At 37.6% G+C, this 22,407-nt stretch overlaps 1 protein-coding gene across 2 annotated transcripts; it reads left to right on the top strand.

The window, feature by feature from the left end:
- The first annotated feature begins 1,181 nt into the window (after nucleotides 1-1,181).
- Nucleotides 1,182-20,116, top strand: KNG1 (kininogen 1). Of its 2 annotated transcripts, XM_061355430.1 has the most exons (11): nucleotides 1,184-1,507; nucleotides 4,492-4,602; nucleotides 5,563-5,647; nucleotides 8,007-8,179; nucleotides 9,880-9,987; nucleotides 12,040-12,121; nucleotides 13,228-13,394; nucleotides 14,853-14,960; nucleotides 16,623-16,712; nucleotides 18,265-18,451; nucleotides 18,968-20,116. In XM_061355430.1, the coding sequence occupies exons 1-11, from the start codon at nucleotides 1,313-1,315 to the stop codon at nucleotides 19,171-19,173; spliced, it is 1,512 nt and encodes a 503-aa protein (XP_061211414.1). In that variant the 5' UTR covers nucleotides 1,184-1,312; the 3' UTR covers nucleotides 19,174-20,116. The 2 variants fall into 2 exon arrangements, with proteins under 2 accessions (XP_061211413.1, XP_061211414.1); XM_061355429.1 differs by having other exon boundaries at nucleotides 1,182-1,507; nucleotides 18,265-19,110.
- The last annotated feature ends 2,291 nt before the right edge of the window (nucleotides 20,117-22,407 follow it).

The raw sequence follows: 22,407 nt of genomic DNA, 5'->3' as shown, positions 1-22,407 counted from the left end.
TTCTGCTCCAGCACAGGCTTTTCACAAGGTCTCAACCTCCTTTGAGCATCCCCCTGCTCCACTGTGGACCTCCATGGGCTACAGGAAGACAGTCTGCTTCACCATGGGCCACCCTATAGGCTGCAGGGGTTTCTCTGCTCCAACACCTGGAGCACCTCCTTCACTGATCTTCATGTCTGCATGGCTGTTTCTCTCCCATATTTTTACTCCCCTCTCCAGCTGAAGTTGCTGTTGTGCAGCTCCTCCCGCCCCCTTCTTAATATGTTATCCCAGAGGCACTACCATTTGCTGAATGGCTCAGCCTTGGGCAGCAGCAGCTCTGTCTTGGAGCTGTCTGGCATCAGCTCTATTGGACATGGGGGAAACTTTCAGCAGCTTCTCACAAAAGCCACATCTGTACAACCCCACTACCAAAACCTTGCCATGCAAACTCAATACAGCAAGATAAAACTAGAACAATGGAGCTGAGGCAATCCTAAAGCATTCACAGATTTAAAGCAAAGCTATTTGGTACTCAGCACTGGAGATAAGCACCAGATGTTCCCAGCCAGCTCTGATTCTGGCTCTGACAGACACAGGCAACATATTCAATCACCTGTTCTTGGGCATCACTTTCCCTACCTGTAATGGTAACAAAACATTCTGAAGACTAACTAATCCATGGTCCAAAGGCAGCTGTCATATGGCAGCAAAGATGGACCCTTCCAAGAGTAGCATGAAGGGCAAGGTTTATCAAGTGTCATTGAAGAGTTATGCGACATTCAATGATACGCATCTGTTCAAAGGCTTTTTCAAACATGTTCTGACTTCTCAGAACTATTGCAGTCTGAACACTAAACAGATCTATAAAATTTACAGGGTTGCTGTCCAAAACCAGAACTTCATTGGTACTGTGACATTCTTGGGTGTTTTATTTAAGCCTTCAAAAATAGATTCTCAGTAGCAGTTTAGACTTTAAGAAGCTAGAAACCTACAAACTTTCTGCTTTCTCTTTTGCCCAGGGGCCATCATATTTAGCCTAATCCTGTCTCCAGCTGCAGCCATTTAGCCTGTTATCTTGATGGCAGGTGGATAACCCTAGTGTCATTCTGGTGACCACATAAAGTTTATTTAGATAAACTCAGAAGTTTATTTGCAGTATAAACAGGGTATGATGAAAACCAACCAACCCCAGCAGCCCATTCATTCTGTTTACTTAGCTGTAGCTCCTGAAAAACAGGAGAGGTGACTAAAACCCTGTCAAGCATTCCTTTTCCCTTTGGTTTTTAAAGAGCCTTCTAACTCAGGGGGGGCTTTTTTTTGTAATCTAATTATGATCTATCTTATTGTACTAGCACTCTGCTGTAGCTTTTTCTCTAGCAGAGCCACCCCTCTTCTATATGAATTTTTGGACTGTGAAGATCCTGATGTCTTTAAAGCTGTCGACACAGCACTGAAGAAATACAATGGAGACATAGCAACTGGCAATCAATTTGCTCTACACATGGTGATGGAAGCCAAGAGAACTGTAAGTAGACTTTGAAAGAAAAAAAAAGAGGCTTGAATTGTTCATGCACTCTGAATCAGATTCTCTCTCTCTCCCTCATAAGAAAGTAAGCATGACAGCAAAGCATATTCCAGAACATTAAAAGAAACCCAAAGAAATTACTTGCACAGTAAGATACTCACTACTGTGACAAGGAACATCTATTATGTTCTTATCAACAGAACTATGTGTGCTGGTGAACTGCTTATTAATTCAGGGACTAAAGAATAGAATAGTGCTCAAGGCCAGGTTGGATGAGGCCTTGGGTGATATGGTTTAGTGCAAGGTGTTCCTGCCCATGGCAGGGGAGTTGGAACTTGATGATCTTAAGGTCCTTTCCAACCCTAACTATTCTATGATTCTATGATTTCTACCACTAATACCGTTTGTGTCTTACTAGTCCACTCTCAATTCTCCTTTCTGTGCTGGGAATCTTGTCCCTTTCCATCATCAGTAAGGTTGTCAGGTCAATGGCAAAACCATACTTTCTAAAAAATGTGAATATTATCTTGTTGGGAAGAGCTGGTAGCACATATGAAGAAGAAAGACCTCATAAAATTTGGCAATACTGGGAATAAATTATTTGTGACTATTATTTGATTGACACTAGTCCCGAGTCATTTAAAAGCACTAGGCAGCAGTTTAGACAAATAGGGTGACAGCTAAAATTACAGAAGAAAAAAAGAATGAAACATGATCCTTGCCTGAAGTCCTTCTGCAAGTGTTAATCTAACAAAAGAGTATTTACCTCTGAGAGGCATACAAAGAAGACATTATCATAATAATGACAAGCATTACTTTACTTGAAAACATCATTAGCATTTTTTTCTACTGGATTGGATTTTCAGATGTAAAACATAAGAAACCCAGTGTCAGAAAGAATATTTTGCACTACAAAATCACAAGACACTTTTACCCAGAAAGGGGACACGAACTGCTAAATGCTTTAGAGTAAACTACTTACATCCCATGGCACCTACCCTCAGATTTTCCTGTTTTCAAACTGGGGAGATTTTATCATGTAGTGACAAAGACTAAAATCTGGCAAACCCTTTATGGAACTAATATTAAGCAAACAAATAGTCATACTGTCTTCATTGAACAACACACATCTTTAACAACAGCCAAATGCAAATATCATTATATCATAGCTGTAATGTCACCTTCCTTTTGTTGATAGTCCCAAAGGACAGGTATTAGTTTCAGTATTTTATCTTAAACAATGTTCTGTTTTTAAGAACACTTTTATTGCAATTATTATCTTTCTCTAGATATCCATCTTTCCTTTCCTTAAAAGATTTGAGATGGAAATCAGTTATTACTTTGAATCATTGATCTGACTATGATGTTAAGTTAAAAAAAGGAATCTGCAATAGAGATTTCCTCATATTCGTTATTCTTTTTCTAAAAAGAGTATAGACTTTGCTCATCGTTAGTCTCACAATGTTGAATGCATTAATTAAATAGCTGGGTATTACATATTCATGTACATTCATTATTGATAAGGTAATAAAACATAAAAGCTAACTGGTGAAAGACTGAACCTGCCCCAGTTAAAGGCATAGCTATTCATTATAATAATGAAATAGACCAACAACAAATACAGAAACAATGTCTTCTCTCCCTTCTTTCATTTACTCACTGAGTTGATTTACTGCAGACTTAGAACACTGTAACAGAAAACAGAATTCAGCTCTTTTTAAGTCCACATCCCCAATAATATAATCTGATGCAGCTCCATATAAACGTTAATTTATACCTGCTGAGGATTAAGTCCATTACATTTTTAGAGACTCTTTCATCCTGTTTTACAACCTTCAACCATTGTATCAGGTACCTCTACACTTCTGTAGTTGTAGCAATACACAACAGAAACTGAGAGAGAATCTAGTTCTGTGTCTACACAAGTGTAAATCCAGTATGTTCCACTTGCATCAGCTCAGCTTCACTTTCTTGGTACCACTAAGGCAAGAATTGTAATTTATTCTCCAGCAGTATAATTTGAGAATAACTGGTGTTAAAGTCCAGCAGCTGCTGTACTAGAAAAAACACATTGGAAGGGCAGCTTTAGTGGCTGCGAAAGACTAGTAATTTCTGGCTTTACATTTCCTCTAAAGGATTAACCACAAACCTTGCAGCATGTTAGCGCTACCTGTAGGCACAGTCCCACTACTCAGTTTATGTCAAGGAGAAACTGCCCCTCCTAATTTACCTACATCAGAAACCAATCCAGAGGCCAGGCCTAACTTCACTTAATGCTTTGTCTGTATTTTGTCTTATGGATGAAATATCATAATGTATTTACCTATATAATCTACCCTCATGAGCAGCACAACCTTCTACACCTAAAGGAAAACTGCAGGCACTGCCAAAGGCTGTCTCTAGAGCATATGGTCTCCTCACCCCTTTCCACCAAGTAGGCAAGGCAGCCGACATACCCTGTTACTATAGTGTAAAGGCACTTTGGGCACAGCCAGCCTGCCTGAGGATTGCTGGCTGCTGTTTCTGGACTGCCTATAGAATTGTACAGAAGGAAAGTAGACAGATCTGGGAGAAAGCCAAGAGTAAGAGTGAAGGAGTCAGACAGGAATACAGTCCAAGCTGGTAATTATGCTAACTGTTTGAGCAGCAACCCAAATTTGCTTATTTGTAGTACATTTCAATATGAGTATGAATATAACTACTTATTTCTGGTTTTAAAAATCTTGGTACTATAATTTAAAATGAAGGTGGCTGATCATACTGCATCTATTGTGTCAACATATTGCCTACCTTTGTAAGTAAGGGCTCATTAATATAATTAGATAAGTTAATTGCTGAACTATGAAGACTTGGGAGACCTTGTATGGAGACCAGCAGCTAATCTGAGACCGTACTATAAAATGAATAGTATTTACCTTTTGAAGCTCTTACCTTTTCACCTAATCTATCACTACACAAGCAATGACATGCATATTTTCATCCAGGCAGGTCCTGACGCACAGTTCTATGTGAAATACCGAATACGAGAAACCACTTGCGCCACTGAGGAAAACAAACTCTGGCAAGATTGTGATTACAAAGTATCTGCAGAGGCTGTAAGTATCTGTTCTCTTTAAAAGTCTTCTGTGCAGAAACATCAGCATAATGATCAGGACTGCAGTTGCTTCGGGGAAAAATACAGCAGAGAATTTAGGTTTTTTTAGCTGTGTTGCTTTTGAGAGGATTAAAGTATAGTACAGAAATGTTTACAATATTAAAGTTAACCATTATAAAATGACTTTACCATTATAATCCTGAATAAGTACAGAAGGAAACATTTCAGTGCTCCAATAGGAAGGTTCACCATAAATTCAACATAAGATACACAGAGAGTATGAGGGCTATAAAACTTTCTGTAATTATGCATAATAGAAACTTGCACAACCAAATTTACTTCAGATCTGCACCAACAAAAATACTGACATGGAAGCCATTATGGCAGAAAATTTGCAGAGGACTTTTAGCAGTATAAAGCATGTCTGGCTCATGCTACTAGAGGGCACTTAGAAGAAATACAATTGGGGCACACACAGTGGGCAGGAACACTGCATATATCCAGTGGAAGTCACTGTTATTTCCCACACTACACAATGCAAAAAACGGCATGGTTGTGATACCATATGAATCAATGTGAAATGCTATGGTCATTGAGGCATATCTTGTCCTAGCAGTGTGGAAATGATGTAAATACAAAATTTATACAGACTTCATTTATGAGGATGTGTTCAGTTCCATTATTCTGACTGCAAATTCTTTAGTTAATTAGCATGCATCAATCATGATACAAAGCAATCTTTCAAACTATCTGCTCAGTTCATCCCCTACTCTCCTCACAAACAAAACTGTTCCTTTTTGGGTAACAAACTAGCAAATTAGATATTACTGCAAGTGTGCATGTGAACTTGTTCCCCAAACTCAATTTGCAACTGTCAACTTTGTTCAACAGCTACAGGAATATATAATATTGCCTTTTTCTTCAGCAAGTTTAAGACAAATGTTATCATATATTTTTGCAGAAAACAGGAGAATGCACAGCTCGGGTTCACATGAATAATGCTGAAAAAACAAGTAATGTTTCACAAGACTGCAGAATATTTCCAGGTATGGAACTGTTTGGGGCAGCATTCAACAAGTACATTGACAAATAAGAATGGGAAAAATATAATATTGCAACTTTCAGGTAATTTTAAAGATAGGAGCTCCTTATTGTTCTATTCAGACATTTATAAATAATCATCCTTAAGCAACTACATGTTAAAGACAAAATTTCACTTCACAATTATGCACACACAGACTAAGTCAGTGAAGCACTGTCAGTGTCTGTCCAAGGTAATGAAAACCAACACGTGCAGGTGTAGCAAGTTTCTTCAAACACTGGAATTATACCAAGTTACAATGAATTTGCTTAAAATCAAAACATATCAGTAACTTAGAGACTAGAGACCGCTTCTTTATTTATTTATTTATATATTTAAATAAACAATATTTATATATCGTTTATTTATTCAGGTATAAAATTGCACCAGAAATTATTAGGAAAAAAACTATATGACAAAATTGTATCTTCATTTCCTCCAGACTAAAAAATACTAATTATTTCTGCTTGCACACTAAAAGAACATTTACCCTCATTAAAAAAAAAAAAAGAAAAAATTAATTTACAAAATAAAAATCTAGCAATGATGTAATTATGTATAAGAAACTCTGATATCTTTTAGACCTTAGCAATAAGCAGTACTACATTTCTTGCCTGCAAGACATTCATATATGACTATGTTCACATAGTAATTTTCTGTATTACAAAGAGACCACTGCTTTAAAGCTTTACAACTGAGATCCCTATGTGCTTATGCCCCGTGTTCATGCAAGACATATCCAAGCCAGTTTTAAACTAACCGGTAGCTGGGACCTTGCAGTTTTTTGTTCCTAATTACCTTATTTAAAGCTAAATGTCTATACCTACAGCCAGTGCCATTCTAGGAACTGCAGTACACACAAAATCCATGTTCTGCTAGAGAGTATCACTTGGGTTAGATGCATTTGTGGGGCAATGGTGACATCTAGTTGCCAGTAGAAGGTGTGTGAATCCCACAGAGAATGCACGGGAACAAAATCTGCATTTGAATCTTTGCTGAGAAAACCAATAAAACATGCATAAATGAATTATCTATTCAGGCTAAGAAGCTCATCTCCTTTTAGCAAGTCATAGCAATTCTGAAAAAAAAGAATACACGTTTGTTCAGCACTTATGAAAATGTTGGTACCATGGCCACTTTATGTTTTATTATCTACTTTGTGATTACTCCTTGGAAACATGGTCACATTTTTCTGTGACATGCATATATTTGTCAGTCAAGAAAAGTGATGGTAAAAATACGAAGGGCAGGACTTCTCTCAAGTACCCCTTGGAGAGCTAAGACTAAATAGTATTGCTTACACTGAGATATTCACAACGTACAGAAGAGACAAATCAGATCTGATGGATTAAAACAGAAAGAGTAAAACAATAGATCCTACTGGTGAGGGGTTTCCCCACCATGTCAGATAGAAGCCTTCTTTGTAGAACAGTTTATTCATACTGACTCTGGACTGGTTTCTGGCTGGTGGAAGCTGGCTTACCTCCATTAAAACCAGTTTAAGCCAGCTGAGGGTAAGGCACACAAATTTTACTTCAATTCCATAGAGACCACATATTGTCCCACTTTCATTCTCAAGCTCACTGAATCATGAAATTAATTTATGTACTGAACTATAAAATTAATTTATGAAAATCCAACCCATGATTACTAGAAAGGAAAGAGAATTAATAGGATTAGGAGTAGGAAACAGAAGTTTGAGCATCCCCATCAAGCTTGTCTATACACAGACAATCCAGCTGGTTAATCCTGAAGGTAACACCAAGTGGTAATTGGCAGCCAGTGACTAGCAGGGGTTTCAAACAGCACAGCAGCAAAATAGTTCAATTAGTCCTGAAGAAGCTCAAAGTCAGAGCAGTTCACATGGGTGAGCCAAAACACACCTGCCAAAGTCCCCACCTTGAAACATGGTGAGGACAGTAAGCAGCTGCCCACAGTGGTTGAGCTTTGAAAAATCTGAAAGAACATCTAAGTTGTAGCCTCCAGTGGCTCTAGCCTGACTGAATGAGTGATGACTCTTCCTGGATGGTGTCAGGGTCAGAGATGCAATGACTCCTGAAGTCACCCACCCCTCTGAATGAAGTTTACTGCTGAAACCATGCCTGGATCCAAATGTCATGGATGCACCCCACCAACACAAACTAAAACATGATGCAGTGAATGCCTTTACAGGCCCTGAAACTGAAATGTGGGTTTTGCTCGGCCCAATTAAATGCAGGAAAAGTTCTAGCTCATTGAGCCTTTTCTCTCATTCCCACATAAGAAAAATTAAAACCTGGGTCTGTTTTACATGAAGTCCTTTTTTGTTTTGTTTTGTTTTGCAGCTATGCCAAAGATAACACTTACTCAGGCTACATGTCTTGGATGCTTTCATCCTATATCAACTGACAGTTCAGTAGTGCTGGAAATTCTGAAACAAGCCATTCAGAAGTTTAACAACCACAGTGGTGAACATTTCCTTTTTAAGCTTGTGGAAATAAAGGAAGCTACAAGACAGGTTTGTGCATGATTTTTCTCTAAATTTTACCAAAAAAAACCCCACAAAACTCCAGACCCTGATTGTTTTATGTACGTGTTTCTGATTTTTAAGTTAGCTTATAATTCACAATAAAAGTATACAAAATACATATAGTGTAGACCCTGTAAATAATCCTCTTTATTTATAAGAAATCATAAATTGTTACCTACTGGATTTTCAGAGCTTTCAACTTTACAAACTGATGGCAAACATACTTTATCTGCAGTTCCATCTAACTAGTGTTCAGCCCCAGTTTATTTGCATTCACTGCTGACACAGACACCTTGTGTCATCTTCAAGACTCTCGGGTAGTCTACTTGGCCTCACTCTGAAGCTCCAGCAGGAGCAGATCTATCCTAGGTGCTGTGACAAAACTGTTAGCCAGCACAGATGCCTCATATACCCTTCAGCCTCTCAAACAGCAGCAGGCATCTACGTTTTTGCAATGCATTAGGGCTCATATGCAGCAGCTGCTATACACCATAGGGCAAGTAAACCCCATACAGAAAAAATTGGTAAGAAAAACAAAATGCCAACATGCCACTTGCTGAAAGATTTCTGCACACAGGAATATCTGTTTTACAAGAAATGACTTCTCAAGTTGCAGAAATTCTGTGTCATCTGGTATTCCAAGCAACAATTATTTCCCTGTGAAAGGCTTTCCCTTGGATAGTGTGATTGTTGTTAGAAAGTAGAGTTTTTATTTGTTTTTTTTAACCAGTATATAACCTAACACCAAATATAGATCCTTTTCTTTGTATGTATATGTATTTACTTAGCCAAAAAGCATTTCTAATCTCATATCAATTTGACCCATGATTTAATTCAGACTGTCCTCTCACTATTTACTGATGGCAATGATCCTCTTAGCTGAAGGACAAGATTGCACAACATTTAAGCCACATGACAAAATGTCACAGACAGACTAAAATCCAGCAGCTGGAAAAAGAACCACCATGTCACTTCTGGCCAACAGAGAGTAGTCAGAGCCCTCCACTTTAATTGAGCTGGAATGGAAAGTTCCTATATTTGATTCTTATTTCCCCTTTCTAGCCCAACACTGTGACATGGAGAGATTTCATGGGTGAGCAGCAGTAGCCATAGTGAGGAAAACTGAATTACTTCCAGGAGAGAAAATGAAAAAAAAGGGTTACAAATCTGGACAAAACAGTGGGCAGGGGAAGGCAGACAGAATTATAGGTAGATGATAAATGCAGGACGGTCAATAACAAATGATGTCAGCAGTGTAAAGCTACATTATTCAGATACTTCTTTACTATGTCCCATGCTCAGGAACATAGGACTTGACAAGCTGTATTAGTATAGTCATCCATCTAGACCAGCTTCCTGTCACTGGGAGTAATAAATTACACATACTTTGGAGGAAAGCACAAGAAACCAATCGTTATGAGGCTGCAGGATTGCCAGGAGAAGTGGAATCTGAATACAAAGTGTGCTTCTAGTATATGCATGACTTAGTTTAACTTTTGTATCACAAGAACAAGTTTGGAGGGTTTTTTTCTCTCCATGAATACTCTATGGCTCAATGACTGCAAGGTGATTTGATGGATGGAAGGCATGAGAAAAGTTGTTTTGCTTTTTTTGCTAATCACTTTTAATAGTTTAAGTTCCAAGTTTGTATTGGTTTACATGATGTATCTCCAAAATATCTGTTCTAGGTGGTAGCTGGATGGAATTATGCAATTAAATATGAAATTGAGGAGACTAATTGCTCCAAAGACCAATTTCAAGATTTAACTCCAGAGTGCAAAACCACTTCCAGAGGTGTAAGTAATCTTCAAAATTCATTAATTGAGAAAATATCATATTAACAAATAATCTTTAATATCTAGCTCAAGAAAATATTTTTAGTTTTGCTTTACTTTGTGAATGAAGTTTAAATCCAGGCTTCTAGAGAGTTGTCTATTTATGCAACTAAAACATCTGTCTTCTCCTGAATTGGTTACTAAGATGACCACTGAAATGCTTACAGATTACAGAATCTAAAGAGTCTCACCCAGATAGTAAATCCCTTGAGAAGCTCTTACCCAGATATTCAAGGAGTTACTCAGGTACAACCCCAAACCCGATAATTAACATAAGCGTTATTTTTCCAGCTTAAGACATATTTTCAAAGAAAAGTAAGTAGCACTTTACCCCTACCATAGTCCAAATAAGAGAGCTTCAAAAGACATTTATTAACAAACATACATACACTAGCTAAACAGTATTGCAAAACCAGGTATTTCCTCTGATCTGGAACAGAATTAACTGTCTCTCAATGAATGAAGAAAAGTGCTTCTGAAAATACAAGGTACAGGACAGGAACACAAATAGTAATGAACAGTGGTGGTAAATGGGAGGGGAGGAACCACAGGAGTCCCAACTCACATCTGCTTCAGCTGTTGTGGAAGTGCACTGTTAAGCGTTACACTCAAGAGCCTCTCTCGCTCAAAACTTACTCCTTGGATGTCTCAAGAATGCTCTGGCATGTTTCAGAGGCATTGATCAAAAAAGGAAATAATTACAACACTGGTAAATAATAGAAGAGTTAGAATCAAACTAGGTGAAGCAAATCTTTTCATTATCCACACCTGCCCTTAAACCTTAAGCAAGCTACTTAATCTGCTTGAGCCGGAATTTTCCAGCCTGTCACCTAGAGGTAATGACTTCTGTCGCCTCACCTAATGCAGGAGTACTACCTCATTCACATAGTGCTTTGATCACACAGGGTTAGTGGGATTAGATTTTTATCGCTTATCCCCTGAACTGCTAAGCCTTGTTAATAGATCATCAGCAGATATTATTAGAATATATATTCCAAGAATATTCCATGCATTGGAATGACCAAATTCCATGGAAGTTGTTTCATGCTTTTATTTAGCTCTGTACTGTTCATTTTGAAATGGGAAGATAGAGGGAGAACCCTGTATCTGGCATACATGTAAACCACAGAACTACTTCAGTGGAGCATAATATCATTCTCTTTAACCTGGAAATAAGCCTTGATATTATTTTTTTCTAAACCAACAACTAAGCAGATTTTTTTATGGATGCTTTGAAAACAGTATCTGTCAGAGCCCTAAGATTTTATTCTACAATTGATTAGTTTCTTCTAGAGTCTTTGATAAGAGACTTCACTGAAACCTTTTTTAAAATCTACATATACTTTATCAACAGGTCTCTTTACCCACTTTTCTTGATGCTTTTGAGAACTTTGATAAATCTGCAAAATATGACTTCTGTTTACTCCAGAAACCTGGGTCTCTCCTTGATGTATTCATGCCCCCTAATTCTTTCCTTATAACTATTTCTAATCACTGGAATGGTACAGACATCAGTTCTATGGGTTTAAAACCTTTTTAAAACAGAACTGGATAGGTATCTGCTTTCTTCCAGCTCTAAAATACCAAGACAATTTTAAGCAAGCCGTCTACCATGGTTTCTTTAGAACACCTGAGTAAATACAAGAAACTTAATAATGTTTGATCTGTTAATTTCATAATCTTTTTTGTCTTCACAGTTTGAGACAAAAATGCCAGTGAGTTCTCCATTAAACAGGATTCTGGCTTCTAAACCTTCCTGTCTCTTTCTGTAATTAACACATACAAATAGTCCATTTAGCTTCCCTTTTATGGTTTTATTTTCTTTGAGTGGTCCTTTTGAATCCAAATCATTTGTTGGCTCTGCAGACTGCCTGTCAGGCTTCTTCTTCCCAGTATATTGAAGGAAGGAAGGAATTATTAATAGCATACTTTTGACTTAGCAGTATGCTGACTTAAAACATGAGCTTGTTCGTTGTTTCTAAGTAACAAGCCGTTTTGTGTTTTTTATTCTAGCGTGTAGGCAAATGTGATGCCAAAGCATATCAAAGTCTTCAGAACGTGATTGTGGATATTGCAAGCCAGTGCAAGCTTCCAGGTATGTCACAGCCACTATCAATTTGCCAAGTTCTGCACTTTTCAATGGTTTTTTACAATTGTAAAAAGAAAGACAAAATAAAAACACAAGAGATGAAAACAGATAATAACAAAAAAGTAATTCTTCTGGGAATAGAAAAGCACTGCCTCTTAATGAAAAATGACCACAGACTTTTCACTTCCTACAACTATTTGTTATATAGATAAAAGTTACATTTTATCCTTTGCATACTGCCCTATTTCTATTACATGGAAGTGGTTGCTGACTCTCACTTGGAGATTAACAAACTCAGTAACTGTTCTACAAGAATTAATTCCTTTTCCACCACAATGACAAGGAAGTTCATATCATATTGTTTAAATAGTAGCTTCTTCTAACATTCCAAAGAATGCCAATGTATTCTTTTGAAAGCGAAAGGAGCTGTGGACTTTTAAGATTTTGTTCAAAATTGGTAATTCATCTAGTGATGCTACCATTGCTCATTTTCTATTGCATAGCTATATTTGCATTTGTTATGTTAAAGGCTTTCTTTTTTCCCCAGTAAATAGATTTCTTAGAATTTGTAAGTTCATTGCAGTCAAACTCCCAAATGGTCTTCTTATTGCTACTTTTTCCTCCAACCATCAATTTCGACACAGGTTATCACAGCTTCAGAGCTTTACAACAGGGTATACAGTACTACCCCATGTAGTAAGTGATGCATTCTCACCCATTCAAACTTGTTTTCAAGAGATGATAATGGCATTCTTCCACACACTCATTCATTGCAATAACTTACATGTCTCGTTTCAGTTGAGTCAGGTCTTTCCATATGCATAGGTGTTCCCTCTCATTTCCTAGCTACCCAGAACTGGTACACACCATTCTTGTTTCTGTGAGTAAACTGTTAAGCATCCAATGTGACACCAGGTGCTGATGCAGTACTCTTTTAGATAACCAAGACCTGATCATGCTGATCCTATAAAACTCAAGTATATTTTGGTTTCATTTGATAGAGCCAAATATGAAGTGTTCCAGAAGGCAGAGGTTTGTAACTTTTTTTCCAGCCATTACCTACATTGAATTTTTTTTGTTCCTTATATCTGAAATCTGTTGCTTTCTTTCAGTTGAAGAGACAGTAATTGCTGCCACTCAAACTGGTTGCCCAAAGACTGTTGCAAAAGACAACCCAGAACTGAGGGAACTACTGAAGGTTTCCATGGAGAAGTATAATTCAGAAAGCAATGACGATTTCTACTACAAAAGTGGAGAAATAGAAGCAGCGACAGTTCAGGTTGGGATATACCACATAGATGAGGAAAAGACAAGGCAGTGTTATTGGTCTGAGCTGAATGTTAGCTAAAGTTTGTATTTCTATTTCAAATAATGTTTTCCTCTAAGTGTTGGTAAAATGTGGTAACTGAAATATCCATGCAATTTTGCTTACTAAGTTTTATCCACCTTGGCTTGAATTCAGAACTGAGTTAAAAACCTCCTATGTCTTGATTTTTTAATTTATTTTTTTTTTAAGAACACTATTTTAAAAGCATGGAGAGAAGGTTGATTCAGACTATCTGATTTATGTATATCTACCCCACTTTTAACCAGCCTTTTTTAAGATACCTTAGACTTCTAAAGTAAAAAAAAGAATGATTAGATGAAACCACTCATGTGGTTTCACCACACCAGTACTCTCTATGTTATTTTAGACACTGTCAACCCTATTCTAAGCTCCAAGAAATGGGGCTTCAAAATTTCTCTGAGAAATATGCTCATTTATATACTGATTCTGCTAATAATAATACTCCAGCTAGATTCAGTGTATCTGTGCATAACTTAAGATGTACAGATAAATACAGCTGGGTAAAGAAGAACAAGGAATTAGGAAGATAATATTGGTCAGTTCTTGCCTTGTTTACAGTCCCAATGTATCAAAACAGAGGTTTAGGACAGAATTGGAAATAAGACAGCGGAGTGATTCAGAAAATACTTTGGTAACAAGTTCTGAGTATGATGGTACCAGTGGAGAAGGCAGGAAAAGCACACCAGAGTTTTTCTCAAAGCTCACTTTATCTTACTAATAATACCAGTTCTTTTTCTTTTTTTAAAACCTTTTTCCTTCATTCAGGTCTTATTCTTCTTTCTCACTTTTCATATCATGTTTGATATTGCCATGCATATACTTTAAAAACACACTTAAAAGAGACAGAATTTCATGTCTTGCCTTCTATCTCTGACACAAGATATGTTATCTTGGGCTCTGTAAAAAAATAATAGGAGAACTTGTACCAGGCACATTCTTGAACCTATGCAGTTTCTCTCCTTAATGCATTTGGCAAATACATTCATTTTCAACTGAGCCTGTTATCACATTCTTCATTTTACACACATTCCACTTTTCTTCCATCATATCTGGGTCTCTACAGAAGTATCTCTAATGACTTCATTTGTTACTGATGAAATTGCTATGGGCATCAACTACAACAAAACCAAATCCGTGGGGCTGATATTATTGTGACCTGTTTCCTTCAATTTCAATACTGGAATTTTTGAGAATGGGAATTGGAGAAAAATAAGTTGATTAGAAGCAGATAGGTTTGCCTCCAAATATTTTTATATTGTTCTTAACATATGTTGTCCCAGTGGTCAGGACTTGTAGAATGTAAGGAGTATAAGCTCGTAGAAAAATTTTTTGTGAACCCTTTTCAATAAAATGCCTTTACCACAGAAAGTCTTCTTGCAAATTTTCCAGGAGGTTGCAGGACAAAAATACCATGTAAGATTTGCAGTCTGGAAGACAAAGTGTTCAAAGACAGACTTTGAAAAAATTAGTGAAGACTGTGAAGCCATGTCAGACAGTGTAAGTAATGATGATGTTGCCAACTGTAATAGTCTTCATGGACAAATTCATTTGCATTAGAACTTGTAAACACTTACGTAAAATCACATCCCAAGTTTTCTTAACTCTTTCAGTGAACTTTTGTTTCAGCAAGCAGGACATGTTTCACTGTTTGTAACCCCAGGCAGTGCCAATGTTAATAAAAAATGAAGCTGAAACTGAGTGACACTGAGTCACTCCAACTGCAGGATCAATGCTTATGGCAAAGCAAAAGGAATTTTCTTCTGATGATAACGAGCCAAGGAAAGGGAGGAAAGAGGCTGCTGTGAAAGGAAAGAGTTACAATACCCCTGATTTCGTGGACTTGAGAGCAGCGCTGAGGAGAAGACTTGGGGATATCTGTTGATGCGAAGCTCAACATGAGCCAGCAGCGTGCACTCGCAGCCCAGAAAGCCAACCATCTGCTGGGCTGTATTAAAAGGAGTGTGGCCAGCAGTTTGAGGAAGGTGATTCTCCCCCTCTACTCCACTCTCATGAGACCCCACCTAAAGTACTGTGTCCAGCTCTGGAAGCCCCAGCATAAAAAAGGATGTGAACCTGCTGGTGCAAATCTACAGAGGGCCACAAAGATGATCTGGGGGCTGCAGCAGCTCTCCTATGGAGACAGGCTGAAAAAGTTGGGAAGACCTTGTAACAGTCTTCTAGCACCTAAAGGGGACCTACAAATAAGGTGGAAAGGGACTTTTTACAAGGGCATGTAGTGACAGCACAAATGGTTTAAACTGAAAGAGGGGAGATTTGGATTAGATATCAGTAAAAAAAGTCTTCACTATGAGGCTGGTGAGTCACTAGTACAGGTTGCCCAGAGAAGCTGTGGCTGCCCCATTCCTGACAGTGTTCAAGGCCAGGTTGGATGTGGCTTTGAGCAACTCGCTCTAGTGAAAGGTGTCCCTGCCCATGGCAGGGGGATTGAAATTAGATGAGCTTTAAGGTCCCCTTCAACCCTAACCATTCTATGATTCTATGACTTGCAGCTAACGAAAACATGAAAACGGAATGTTACTGGTGTGCAAAGGAATGATGTTTCTGGAATGCATGCTGCTGATGCCAGAAAAATGTTTTCCAGACACTGGAGAGTATTGTTGATAGGGCCAGAAACCACTGGCAAGGGATTTGGCTGGGAAAAAGAGGTTTCATTTTCCCTCTCTTTTCCCATTAAATGAGCAGTATTTACCTGTGAGAATTTAAAATCCATTACTGAAGCAGGCTCTGAATAGGAAAAAATGCTGTTCTACTTCAATTTCCCAATTTTTTAGAGAGAGAAACATCACCAACAAACGATATTTCTTAAGAATATCATGCAGATTACACAGTTAGTGCTCCAAAAGTGCTGGAGATGAAATATCCAATTTTTCAAGATCCAATCTTCAAATTAAGTTAAAATTAAATGTTCACACAGGTATTTTGTAATCTCAAAAAGCTAAGCAGATGTGTCCCAGTAAAGAAGTCTCCATTACTAGGATGCATTTTGTAGATATTTGGGTAAAGTTATAAGTATATTTGTATTTAAAAGTATTATTTAAAAATAATGTTTGTATTTGTTGGTTTGGGGTTGTTTTTTTTTGGCACAACTCTTCCTTTGTGTTTGATGCCTTAATGTGTTGGGTTTTGTTTTGTCAACAGGTACCATTGTTATGTGAAGCACAAATTCATGTGATCCCATGGGAGAATAAAATCTTTCCCCAGGTTAACTGCTTGAAAGAACGTTCAAAGGTATGATTCCTTTTCATTACCCATCATCGTATATATAAGTACAGCATAGAACCAAGGCAGTAATTAAATTCTTTATCCATTCCAAATTAACCCATACTTTGTACCAAACATAAAGGAACACATTGTTCTTTTAACAACTTCAGTAATGCCACACTCTTCCCTCTCAGCCTCTAACCTCAGCAACTTGTTACACTGGAGTCAATCTCATGACAAGGTGAGACACGGGATAACCCAGTGACTACAGAAATAAAAAGGCAACAGGACAGAGAGAACATTCTGCTTGCCAACTACTCGTTTGCATTATCCAGTTAAGCTCTGAAATATCAAGCCCCAGCAGCTCCTTTGAATTACAATTCATACAAGGCTTAAAAATTGAGACAAAAATGTATTTGACAATGCAGTGATTATTCCCCACAGATTTCAAAAGCATCTGCAAATCTTTTCATATGAGTAGTGCATCTCCCACCATGGGTTGTCAATTTCTGCAAGAAGATCTTTCAGTTTCCTTTGTGCCCAGCTCCACAATTAACTAGCCTGAACATTGGTCACTTTGAAAATTTCAGAATGAAATATAAATCTCTTTTATTATCAGAACTTTTGTAGTTCCAGTGATTGCAGTTTTTTTTTATAAATGCAGGGACTCCCATACTCCCCAATGAAGAAGATACTCTGAATGAAGTCAGATTGATTAACTTGCATTCATAATCAGTAGCTTCGCTGTGCTCAGCATCTTCATAACTACCTATTGTTGCATTATGTATCAATGATAAATGTCTCTCTGCTTTGTTTTCACTACAATATCCTTATCAACTTTCAAGTTTAGCTCCACCCCAAACAACTGGGATTTGCAGCTAGAGACTGCAAATGGTGGAGAGATATGAAACCCATATAGGACAGTGACTGCACATCATGCATTCAGTCTCTGTCTTCTAGTTTAACAGAGGTAGGAAATAGAGATTACTCAATAACAAATAAATATTTCATAATATTTCATATTATCAACTTTAGCCTATATGTATTATTTCTAGGCATTCTTATGAGATGCATATGTCAAATCTAGAAACAAAAAATTGAATAGTTACATTTCATATAACAAAACAACCCAGATCTTTTGTGCATTCTGGTATTGGGTACTCAGATATGTGTTTGTCTTTAGCACAAACTGCTTTTATACATCAGAGTGTTATATTCTAACAAGTGCAGGGACATTTAATCTTAGAAATCAGCTATATTGTTCATAAATTAAAAACAGTACACATTCTCCTCTCTATAGTACCATTCCCATGTTAAATTGGCAATATTTCAGCGATACTTAAGTTTTTCTTTTAACACGTAAGTGCTAAATTACTCTGGAGTTATTCAGGAGGATGTTTATGTTTCCACACTTATCACAGACAGAAAAGATAATTATTTAGCTTACTTTAAAAATATGATAGCATATTTCTGCTAAATTATTCATATACTGCAATGACCCAACTTCTGAATCTCTTGAATCTGAAATGATCATTCTTGTTTATGTAAGAAATATGGCTATTATTGCAATGTTTTTTAGGCTGTACTTCTAAGAAGGCCTCCTGGATTCACACCTTTTCGAAGTCTTGTTATGCTAAATCAGCCAAATGAAATGCCATGCTCCAATAAAAAGGAAGAAGAAAAGCAAAGACCTGATAAAGAAACTAGAGAAGATGAGCAAAGACCTGATAAAGAAACAAGAGAAGATAGTGGACAGGAACCAGAAGGTGAAGGTGAACCTGAGCATAAACACGGGCATGAACACGGGCATGAACACGGGCATGAACACGGGCATAAACACGGGCATAAACACGGGCATGAACACGGGCATGAACACGGGCATAAACATGGGCATGAACACGGGCATAAACACGGGCATAAACACGGGCATGAACACGGGCATGAACACGGGCATGAACACGGGCATGAACATGGGCATAAACATGGGCATAAAAAGGATCATGAGTCTGACAGAAGGTATAAACATCAAAGTGGTTGTAGGCACAGAACTGGTCATGGGTGTGGGCATAAAAAACACAGTGAAAACGGGAAACATAAACATCTAAACCCCAAATCTTCTGAGGAGTCTAGTGAAAGTGGTTTTAACCAAAACAAAACCCTCCCATCACCCAGTGCTGAAACAGCATCAGAAATAGGTAACCCAGGGGTTGCAAGAAAGGAAACCAGTACACCTGCAGAACCACTAATTCTTCCTGATACTTCTCTATTTAATGGGTTGTGAGATCGCCCAGAATCTCCTCTCCCCAGATGCCCTGGAAAACCATGGAAAGAAATTATGGACATTCCAGCTCCTTCTGGCTTTCCCAGAGAATTCACAAATGAGGATCTCTTGCCTTCTGCAGTAGAAAACAGCAATCCAGTGACAGAAAACCCAACACCTTCCCAAAATGAAATGAAAGACCTTGATCTCTCAGATGCTTTACTATGATTCAAACACTGTAGTAGCCCTTCCAGAAATTCTATATAGGAAAAGAAAAAAAAAATAGCCTTTCAAAATATTTAAAATGTGAAGAGGCAAAAGCTCCTATTCTGTTAGCTAAGATACCCAAGTAGGTCACCACCAGTTCTGGGGACCTAGGATCATAAGGCAATACTCTGTATTTTCATATATTTGGAAAGATGTCAACCAGGCAATGGCACTGACGCTTCAGAATCTGTCTAATAAAGGCACCAGGCAATTCAATAGCCTTTGGCTGCAGAAGTTAAAATTGTAACTGCCTCAAATTGCTGTAAGTACAAAGTGGATCACTGCATCAAATCTCACTGTATCATGTTTGAAAGTGTCACAAAGTATTTTGCAGATTACATGAAGACTCTTGATCAAATATGGATAAGACAAAAGCAAGCCAAGGATGCTTTTCTTAGATATCTGAAATAGTATTTCTCTAGTTTCCTGGAAGGAGCTTTTAAAGAGCAAAATAAAACAAGTGAACTTGTTTTACCTGTCAGTTTCTTCCGATAGGTTAGTATTATCACCATTCTATCACTAGCAGTTGTTCTGTTGAATGATATAACCAGGAACAACTGGGAGAATCCTGAATAGTGCAGCTCTTTTATTCCCTATGAACATTATGCTAACTACACCTCAGAGGCACTGTGATTGACAGATTTTTCATGTGGCAGAGGTGAACAAATATGACAGATGAAAAAAATGCAAACACTTTAGTTGCCTACAATTTGTCTGCCTTCTTCTATAGGTAATGCATAATTTAGAGAATGGATTGTATTTTCTACTCTGGATATCTTCCAAAGGTTGAGTTTTTGGTGTGATATATTACCTAAAAATCACCAAGTATTTCTGGCCACTTAAAATATGTTTTCTCTTTATGGAGCCAATGATTTATACAACTGACACTCCCTCTCCAGCCCCCCCCCCCCCAAAAAAAAACCAAAACCAACTAAAAAAAAAACCAAACCAAAAAACAAACAAAACAACCTCAGCAATAAATAAATACTTTAACGCTAGATCACTTCACCAGTTTGAACTACTATTTCGTCCTGTAAAAGGTTATTGAAACCATAAGGCACTACAAATGGTAACACTTCACTGATTTTGTTGCAAAAGACCACATTCCTTGAGAGCACAGTGTAAGTATCCTCCAAAAATTCCACAGAGACAGAAAATATATTTTCTGATATTGTTCATTCCAACTGCCGGGATTGCTGTGGCATCAACACTATATACTCAACAGCTGGGAATGTGTCCTTCTTTTGTGTACTATGCGTCTATTGCCATCACCTCACTGGTTAGGAAGAATTAGACAGATGAAGACCACTTAGAGGATGCAAAAGAGAGGGACCAACAGGATCAGGAGGTTTTGGCACAAAAGATCCAGTGGGATCTTGAAATAGAAAATAACTACAGGAAAGGTCAGAAGACACGAAAGTGGAAAAGACAGAGCAATATGGATGGTGTGAAAAGAACAAAAGAAACCAGCAGCTTAGTGGCAAAAATGGAAACAGAGTGAATGGGATAGAGAAGTGGATGAAAGTTTTGCTCCACAGGCAAGGAGCAAAAAAAAAAAAATAAAATAAAAAATACAGGAACTGGGATAACTACAGTTTTGCATGTGCAGTTTCTTTTTCTTCATTTTTTAATAACTGCATTAAAAACTACACTAAAATGATATATTTAAAAGTCATGAAATCCAAAATCAGGAACTGTCCCTGTGAGTATAAATTCAGCCTACTTATGTGCATCTAAACTTTTCTTTTTTTACGCAGTGTAATTTGCTGCCATATAGGCATATGATATAATAGATAGATAGATAGATAGATAGATAATTATCCATCATGACTGGTGATATATGATCAGAACTGCTGTACATATTTTCTTTCTGAAAACAAGTAACTCCTGGATCTATGACTAATCATATCTGCTGCTGAAGCACTCTGCATGAAGACCAGTTTCTCCTATTGGGGGAACAGCGCTGCAACGCTGCATCCAAGGCACCGCGCTGCTTAACAAGTACTTTTTTTTCTTGGCCAGCAGGTGGCAGAATTTTTGCCACAAGATTTTATGTACAATTAGGGGTTTGTGATTGCCAGGAAAGCTTTAACCAGGCTTAAAACTCAGGAGTTTCTTCTGGGCCAGTAACACTGTAGATAAAACCACCACGTCTGTGCAATCTCTTTTATATATTAAGCTCTATCAATAGAGCATTAAAAATAAATTGCCTGTTACTTATTATGGGTAAGGTATAGAAATAATGCTCTAAGTACAATTTCATGAATATTAAAAAAAAAATAGCTAGTCCTGCAGCAGAAATACTGAATCCTTCTGATACAGATAATCGGAACTAAGAGGCTGGGGTATGAAAATATGTCTGAATTAAACCTCAGTTGAGATGCAGAGCCACCTGATGGCCATTCTGCAGCTGTCTGGATTTAATGGGCTCTCTCTTGTTCATTCCGTCTGTGACAATGAGATAAAAATACATATTTTAACTGACCTATAAAAAATTCCTCATGTCTATTATCGAAGGCCTACTGGATTTTTGCTATAGTTCAGACATGACCTTTTAATCATGCTTGTCAAATCCGACCATCCTGTAATGTTGTGTTCACATAGTGTAACTAGCCAAGGGAGAGAGATGTGCAAGCACCTGACAACAGATAATGTGGAGAACACTGGCATTTGATCTGATGTAAGAAACAATTTAACAATTTTTTCCCTTGTTTTCTCAGGTCTCTCAGCCAGCAAGCTAATTACTCACAATTTAGAAATATCAGACCTGAGGATAAAATGGGTCTAATTGCCTAGAGAATTAGAAATGACAACCCCTGCCTGGCCATTGTCATATAGACAGAGCTGTACCAAATTCAGTGTACAAATTCCTCAGATACAAAAACAAAACAAGCAAAAAAAAAAAAACAAACAAAAAAAAACAAACCCCCCCCCCACACACACACACACACAAAAAACCCAACCAGAAACACACCCCACCCCCCCCAAACCAGCAGGGATAGATATTTTCAATTCTGTGACTAGCTGCTCACACTTGACTCCTAATTCTGCTGTGTTTACATGGCTACATTAGTATAATTCAGCTTCCACAGTTTTAGTAAAGCTTTAAGTGAAGTTAAATTGGTATAATATAATTAATAATGCAGTGGTTCTACAGCATTCTAAAATAAGAAGGTTGCTTTAAGGAGGAAAGAG

This window comes from Neopsephotus bourkii, unplaced genomic scaffold (assembly GCF_033783945.1).
Source record: "Neopsephotus bourkii isolate Nb327-2 ecotype Australia unplaced genomic scaffold, CSIRO-AGI_Nbou_v1 NB_801, whole genome shotgun sequence".
NCBI classification, from domain to species: Eukaryota; Metazoa; Chordata; class Aves; order Psittaciformes; family Psittacidae; genus Neopsephotus; species Neopsephotus bourkii.
The sequence above is the reverse complement of the archived record's forward strand: the minus strand, read 5'-3'. Positions and strand labels throughout refer to the sequence as shown.

Excerpts from the sequence above, each read along its gene's own strand:
- KNG1 (XM_061355429.1), top strand. The coding sequence starts at position 1,313 with ATGATCTATCTTATTGTACTAGCACTCTGCTGTAGCTTTTTCTCTAGC. Across the intron at positions 5,648-8,006 it reads AGACTGCAGAATATTTCCAG|CTATGCCAAAGATAACACTT; the intron begins GTATGGAACTGT and ends TTTGTTTTGCAG. Across the intron at positions 8,180-9,879 it reads TAAAGGAAGCTACAAGACAG|GTGGTAGCTGGATGGAATTA; the intron begins GTTTGTGCATGA and ends TATCTGTTCTAG.